Here is a 7500-nt window from a genome sequence, read left to right as displayed (position 1 = left end):
TATTTTAATCAGTATCGTTGTTTGTCGCAATTAAAAAATAGTCTCAAGGGCCGGATTACATTATTATTTTGACATACGTCGCGGGCCGGAATTGGGCCGGGTGTTTGAGACCCCTGGTCTAAATCAACACGTGAACTAGGCTTTGTTTATTGCTTAGCAAACTGTGTAACCGATTGGCCGAAGTAGCCTGAGCTATTAATACTTGGGAAAATATCCTTTGAACAGACATCAGGAACCACGATCAGTGAGGAACAGGAGTTACCTCCACTTACTTTACTCCTAATTTGCTGTGCAAACAGTCATTTCAGGGTCTCCGATGACGCGTCCAATGCGCGCTAGCTGCGTTTTGAGGCTGCAAGACGGCGGGGCTTGGATTTAAACATGTAAACAATTTCATCATAGATTGCTTTCAGGAGCTTCTGGGAAATGGAGTTGCCTTAATTTATTTAGAGAGTGAATAAACTTATGAAACAGAGAAGTATCGTCATGTAATCCATTGATTTCAACAATGTAACTATTTTAAATACCAACTATTTAACTTGTAACTGTATCGGAATACAGTTACTCATAATTTGTATTCTGAATACGTAACGCCGGTACATGTATTCCGTTACTCCCCAACACTGTCTATACGGTACACATGTGCATGCATACTGTATGTGTGCTGGCCAGTCCTCAAGCTTGTTTGGCTTACGTGCATGCTTTCCTTTTAGCCCTCTCACACTCCCTGCATTTTAGATTTGTTTTCCCAAAGGATTTCTCTCCTGGGAGGTCAGGTCACTTAGCAAGCCACCCTTTTCTCTGTAGTGTCTGCCTAGGGGTGCAGACCCTTTCAGTCGTGTGTGTGTGTGTGTGTGTGTGTGTGTGTGTGTGTGTGTCTGCCTGCACGAGTGTGCATATTTGAGAGAGTGTGTGTGTGTGTGTGTGTGTCTGTGTCTGTGTCTGCACGAGTGTGCATATTTGAGAGAGTGTGGGCATGTGTGTGAATGATTGTCTGTGTGTGTGTGTGTGTGTGTGTGTGTGTGTGTGTGTGTGTGTGTGTGTGTGTGTGTGTGTGTGTGTGTGTGTGTGTGAAAGAGAGAAGGTGTTCATGTGTATGCATACATATGGTTTGATGTGAAAGGTCACACTTGGAGTCCTGAGGGGAAGTCAGAGACTCACGTCGTGATCAGAGAGAGAGACAGTGGGGCTGGAGGGACACCAGACCAGTGACCTCATGAAGGACTTTTAGCGCTCTGCTCCGCTCAGATCCGTCTGCATGATTCAGCACTCACGGCTCAGAATCATTTGAAGAGGAGGTCATTGATGTCGCCCTCTGAAGGCATATTGGACTTCCTTTGAGTGGGAATCATTATCACTAATTTAAGATTGGTCATAGCAAGGGCGTGTAGATATGGTGTCATTACATTGTTCAGAGAGTTGACTTTTTCTGTTTCTGTCTGATTTCACCCTCGCTGGTCTTAGTGCCTGATGGGAAAACAGTTTCAAACCCTTGTATTCCTGCAGAGATGTAAGCAGCCTCAGAGTGTTACAGACAGATTTCATCAATCCAATCCAATCCACTTTATTTATATAGCACAGTTTAAACAAACACAAGGTTCCCAAAGTGCTGTACAGCAACATAAGAAACACACAAGACACCACAGAAGCACAATAATAGGATAAAGTATTAAAATTAAAAGAGATAAAAACTAACTAAAATAAATGTAACACAAAGTCATAAACCTCATGGAGTTAAATGAGTAAATGATGGCTGAGAGATGGTGTATCTGAGTGGGCAGGATGTCCAGGGGTCAGTGGTTTCTGACTGTAGGAAAATGGGAGATGAAATCCATAAGAAGATGAGGTTCTGAATAGTTGTTAAAGGGATACCAGGCAAGCCTAAAGCTTTTTCTCTACGAAGCTCCCCCTACCGCCTGTACGTGTCGATACGTGTGCGAGCTCTCGCTCGGTCTGAAGCTCTTTTCCTTTTCTTTGCATCTTCCATCAAGGGTTTTCGCTGCCTATTCACCGGCTCTGACATTATACACACGTTTGCAACAATCGCTAGCGTTTCGTTAGCCTGCCTCTGTGCTGGGGATGCAGGATGTAAACTGATCCTGGTTCTCGCGATGTCTGAGACTTTGTGAGACTGAAGGTTGGGGGGTAGGATTCACTGAACTTGCAAGTGGGATATTCTTCCTACAGGCAGTAGGGGCGGGCGAGAGAGCCTTCATTCGCCCCGTAATGAGTCATTTAACCATATACCGACTTACGAAGATGATTAATTAACACATTAATTGGCAGGTTCTCTGGAATCATTCTTTTGTGTGTGTGTGTGTGTGTGTGTGTGTGTGTGTGTGTGTGTGTGTGTGTGTGTGTGTGTGTGTGTGTGTGTGTGTGTGTGTGTGTGTGTGTGTGTGTGTGTGTGTGTTCACCACAGGGAGTTTGCCAAAGAGAGGGAGCGCGTGGAGAAGCGACGGGAGTTCCTGAAGCTGCGGCGGCAGCAGCAGATCGAGCGCGAGCTGACAGGCTACCTGGAGTGGATCTGCAAAGCCGGTCAGGCTCACCTCTGACCTCTCACCTCTGCCCTTTACACAACCTCACACCCCTCTCAGCCACAATCTCCCAGAAGCCCTTTTGACCAAGATCATTAGCAGACCATTAAGTGTGTGTGAGCGGCTCGATAGCACGGCTCAGTAAAGGAGCTCAGAAACCTGAGGATAATCAACCTTGAGTACATGTTATTGAGTCTCAGTCCACCTCAATACTCAAGTATAATCCTCAGCGACTGTCTGTTAAAAGCATGTCCAGCTTGTGCTTTATGTTTATGGGAGTGGGTTTAGTGCACTACACATGAACCATGAACAGCTCAAGGTGTACGTACATGTGTGGAAGAGTATGAGAGAGGGAGGGAGACGGTAGAAAGAGAAATGTATTTGGTACTTGCAATCTGGCTTGTTTTTATAATGAAGGAGTGTGTGTGTGTGTGTGTGTGTGTGTATGTGTGTGTGTGTGTGTGTGTGTGTGTGTGTGTGTGTGTGTGTGTGTGTGTGTGTGTGTGTGTGTGTGTGTGTGAGAGAGAGAGAGAGAGAATGAATGAATGTGTGTGTGTGCGTGAGGGAGTGAGGGAGAGTGAGTGTGTGTGTGAGTGAGTGTGTGTGTGTTGTGTGCAATCGTCTCTCTGACAGCTGTTGTATGTATGTGTCCCACCCCAGAGGAGGTGCTGCTGGCCGAAGAGGACCAGAATGCAGAAGAGAAGTCTGCGATGGATGGTGCGTGGTACAAGAGGAAACAGAACAACCCAGGTGAAAAGAGGACAAGCGTGACCCGGGCTGGGTTACCATAGTAACCTATCGTAAGCCATGCCCGCGGGAGGTACCATAAGTGCCGTCGCCTCTCAAACATCCAATCACATCATACGATTTTGCCATCGAAGCGCTCATTTGAGCTCAAAATCGATCCAGATTCATGGCCATGAATGTGGTATGATCCTGTTTCACCTGGGGAAGACACTGCACTCTTGTCTAGCTTCCATATTATCACAGACAATGAAGGATATACTTTCCAACAAAATGTCCCAGTTTCCAGTGACAGGTTTTAGAATGAAGTTTCATGATGCAGGTGGTCATTGATGTACTGGCATGGAATGCATTTGCCCACTGAGGTATCCTCTCATTACTCTTCATTCTCCTCTTTGTCCTTCCCTCTTCACCCCTCCTTCCTCTCTCACTCTCTCACTTTCTCTCTCTCTCTCTCTCCTTCCGTCTCCCTTTGCCTCTCTTCCTCTTCCTCTCTGCCCTCCTCCTTCACGAGTGCACTCCGTCTCCCACACGCGTCAGCTTTGATTGACACTCTCCTCCCCCTCAGAGGCCTCTCGTCTGTCGGAGGGCTGCTCTGCCTTATCGGCACTCCATAATCTCTGTCAATTAGGGCCTACAGTGTATGTGGAAAGCAGTGTTAATTACAGAGATTAAGGCAGCGAGTTAATTGGATTAGCATGACACACACTGTCTCTCTCTCACATACGCACACACACACACACACACACACTCACACATACACACGCGCGCACACACACACACACACACACACACACACACACACACACACACACACACACACACACACACACACACACACGCATATTCATACATTTGGGAAGAAGGCCCTGCTCATATACTGTCTACTAGTTATCTAGACTAAACGTGCACACTGGCACGATAATTGACCCCTTTTGTATGTGACAAGGATGCATCACCACTGGTGACTGTATTGGGGTTAGCTTAGCCTAGCTTTAGCGCTGGTATCTGAAGGCTCTGGTGTGATTGGCTCTGTTGTGAGCTTTAGGACACTTGCTATTGAGAGTGGACTAGCTCAGTGGGGCCTGTGAGCTGGAGATCACATTCATGAGCTCCTCACCCCCCACCCCATCAGCACCTAACTGCTGTGGAACAACAGAAGTTCATGAGGAAGTGATGGATGGTGTGTCTGTTGGTCTGTCTCCCTTGGTAAGACTTCCTGAGGGTTGTGTGTGTGTGTGTGTGTGTTTGTGTGTGTGTGTGTGTGTGTGTGTGTGTGTGTGTGTGTGTGTGTGTGTGTGTGTGTGTGTGTGTGTGTGTGTGTGTGAAGGTGAGATGGCTAAGAGTTGACTGCGATGGACAGCAGGGGAGCAATGTTCAGTCATGCATGTGTGTTACTAATCTACATATTCTGCATATACTCCAATAAATGACATATTTCACTGTAGGCACACACACACACACAAACACACATACACATACACATACACACACACACACACACACACACACACACACACACACACACACACACACACACACACACACACACACACACATACTTTCCTCATCTGAGCATCTTAGCTTTACATGGTATGGCTGTCATGTTGTACATAGGCATTATAATTAGTGTAATTCACATTGCATAATTAGTCAGAAATTAGCCAATGAGGAAGCAAGCTTTAATTACTGTTTATCAAACCACACCAAGACTACTAGGATGTAGAAAGAAATTGGCTGAAATTCCCTCAATTCATTTCAAGTAAAAGACTCTGACATGATGGATGTGTGTAGTGCATGTTGGCCAGTTTGAAGATTTTACTGTTAAAGATGTTTACACACACACACACACACACACACACACAAACACAGTGCACCTGCATGCACACACTAACCACTTCACTCATGTTTACAATCTCTCTGACATACCTTCATACATATTCATATTCACAAACAGATTGGTCAATCTGTCCCTAAATGGTTGATATTCAAGAGAGCTCTGTCATCCTCTTTCTTACCTGTATGTCCCTGTGAATGTGTGTGTGTGTGTGCGTGTGTGTGTGTCTGTGAATTTGTGTGTGTGTGTGTGTATGTGTGTGTGTGTGTGGTCATACATGTTTGGTCATTCAGTGTTAAAACGTGGCAAGGTGAAGAAGAGCAAGAATGACCTGATCCATGCAGAGGAGGGAGAAGACCACTTCGCAGACCTCTCATCTGTCGGTAAGATCCCATCTGTGATTCTGCTTCTGGGAAGGCATACAGTAGGTATTTGAAAACTCATTACAATCTGTGCCTTTAAGCCTTTAGGATAAGCTTTTATTCAAAGTGACTCAGAAACCATGAAGCACAGTAGAACAATAGCATGAGTAGCTACAGTATGTTAGTGATGGGAAATGGTTATGATTTTAACAAGATGAAACTGACGTTGTTTGGATCTGGTGGTTTCTCACCAACTGATGGTCACTTGCACACTAACCAGAGAGGTATGTATTCCCTATGTAAGGTAGCGTAAGGCAAGTGGAGAGTGGGCTTTATGCTTGCTCTGAATTTTCCATGAGCTGCGAGAAGCACTTAAATGAATCATTATTAGTCATCAAGCTGATCTAAAACCAGAGAAAAATAACATCAGAGTTAAGGCGTAGGAGCTTTGATCAACTTTTAATACACAGACAGATCCTCAGAACCAGTTGTCTGTTCATTTCAAGAGATCTTCACACAGTATGTGAGTGTGTCGGACACTGCTCTTCCACAACTGGTTTCTTATCTGTGGAGTGCATATCAAGTAGCTTGAGAACATTTGGGAAGCACCATACCAGGACATGGTCTTTATACTTTAGCTCAGTAGTTTCAGCCCTTCATTGGTAATAATTACAACTGTGTGGCCTTGTAAAATTTGCTTTTGCTACAGCTTTTTATTATTATTATTATTATTATTATTATTATATTTGATCTTTCCCTGTTTGTTCTGCAAGCGAAGTCTCGAACACTGCAGTAGAAACTGCATCAGATAATAAAAGTCAGCCTGCAAAATCTCCAGAGAGTATGACAGTACATTGCAAATGTTGCATCAGTATTTCTGGAAAGTTTTTCATAAACTTGGCTATTTACTTGGAACATGACAGCAAAACAAAAACGTTTGTTTAGTAAACAAAACTAAACTAAACAAGACAAAAAAGGCATACATCAACAATATTTAAAACTACTTGAATGTAATGCAATTGCACTCATAATAATATGAAGTAATAATATGATAATATGTAGTCATAACAGAGCAATACAAACAAAACAAAACAGATAATAATATCTTCATTGTGTTAGTCAGTTATTATTTCAGTATAGTTAGTTCTGTAAACATGTTCATCTTTCTCTCTCCCTCTCTCTCTCTCCCTCTCTCTCCCTCTCTCTCTCTCTCCATCAGCCCCTCCGGGTTCTCCGTTTGCGCGGGCCAGCCTGAAGAGCAGTAAGAATGACAGCTCCTCCTATTTCCGCCGCAAGGAGAAGAGGTTGCGCTTCTTCATCCGCCGCATGGTCAAGGCCCAGAGCTTCTACTGGTTCGTGCTGTGTGTGGTGGGCCTCAACACGCTGTGTGTGGCCATCGTCCACTATGACCAGCCAGAGGGACTCACCAAAGCACTCTGTGAGTGTGTGTGTGTGTTTGTTTGGGTGTGTGCTTGCATGCTTGTCTGTGTGGATGCCTGTGTGCATGCACATTTTTATTTGTGGATTAACACCTGTCAGTGTGTGTGTGTGTGTGTGTGTGTGTGTGTGTGTGTGTGTGTGTGTGTGTGTGTGTGTGTGTGTGTGTGTGTGTGTGTATGTGGTGCATGTGACACATGAAAATTCATTGGGTGGGTGCGGCTGTGTTTGTGTGTGTGTGTGCGTGTGCGTGTGCGTGTGTGCGTGTGCACTTGAGGGTGGGTGCATGTACATTTGTGTGTCTGTGAGTGGATGCCTCTGTGTGTGTGTGCCTGTGTGTGTGTGTGTGTGTGTGTGTGTGTGTGTGTGTGTGTGGCATGCAGGGTAAGTGATTGCTATCGATATTCATTTATTTCATTGCAGCTAGAAAGGACTCTGTGGTTTGTGTCGGTGTGTTTCTGAATGGAGAGTGTCCAGGGTCTGTGTTTTATAGCCAATGACATCACTCTCATGTCTGTAATTGATTGGGCAGCCCGGGCCACAGTAGATGATTTAAACCAGCTTTGTGCTTTGATCTCAGCGC

The 7500-nt window shown here is 44.9% G+C and overlaps 1 protein-coding gene across 1 annotated transcript in view; it reads left to right on the top strand.

Annotated features, from left to right (window-relative positions):
• Window positions 1-7500, top strand: part of cacna1bb (calcium channel, voltage-dependent, N type, alpha 1B subunit, b) — a 173789-nt gene that overhangs the window by 82586 nt on the left and 83703 nt on the right. Inside the window, exons 10-13 of the mRNA XM_076284803.1 lie at window positions 2423-2538; window positions 3198-3287; window positions 5412-5501; window positions 6700-6918. Of these exons, the coding sequence (XP_076140918.1) occupies window positions 2423-2538; window positions 3198-3287; window positions 5412-5501; window positions 6700-6918 (515 nt within the window). The remainder of the gene's footprint in view (window positions 1-2422; window positions 2539-3197; window positions 3288-5411; window positions 5502-6699; window positions 6919-7500) is intronic.

Source organism: Alosa pseudoharengus, unplaced genomic scaffold (genome assembly GCF_046254945.1).
Source record: "Alosa pseudoharengus isolate Yale_2024_CS ecotype anadromous, Long Island Sound unplaced genomic scaffold, YU_APseudo_1.1 YU_APseudo_1.1_scf_14, whole genome shotgun sequence".
Lineage (NCBI taxonomy): Eukaryota > Metazoa > Chordata > Actinopteri > Clupeiformes > Clupeidae > Alosa > Alosa pseudoharengus.
Note: the sequence above shows the minus strand (reverse complement) of the source record. Positions and strands in the feature narration are given on the sequence as shown.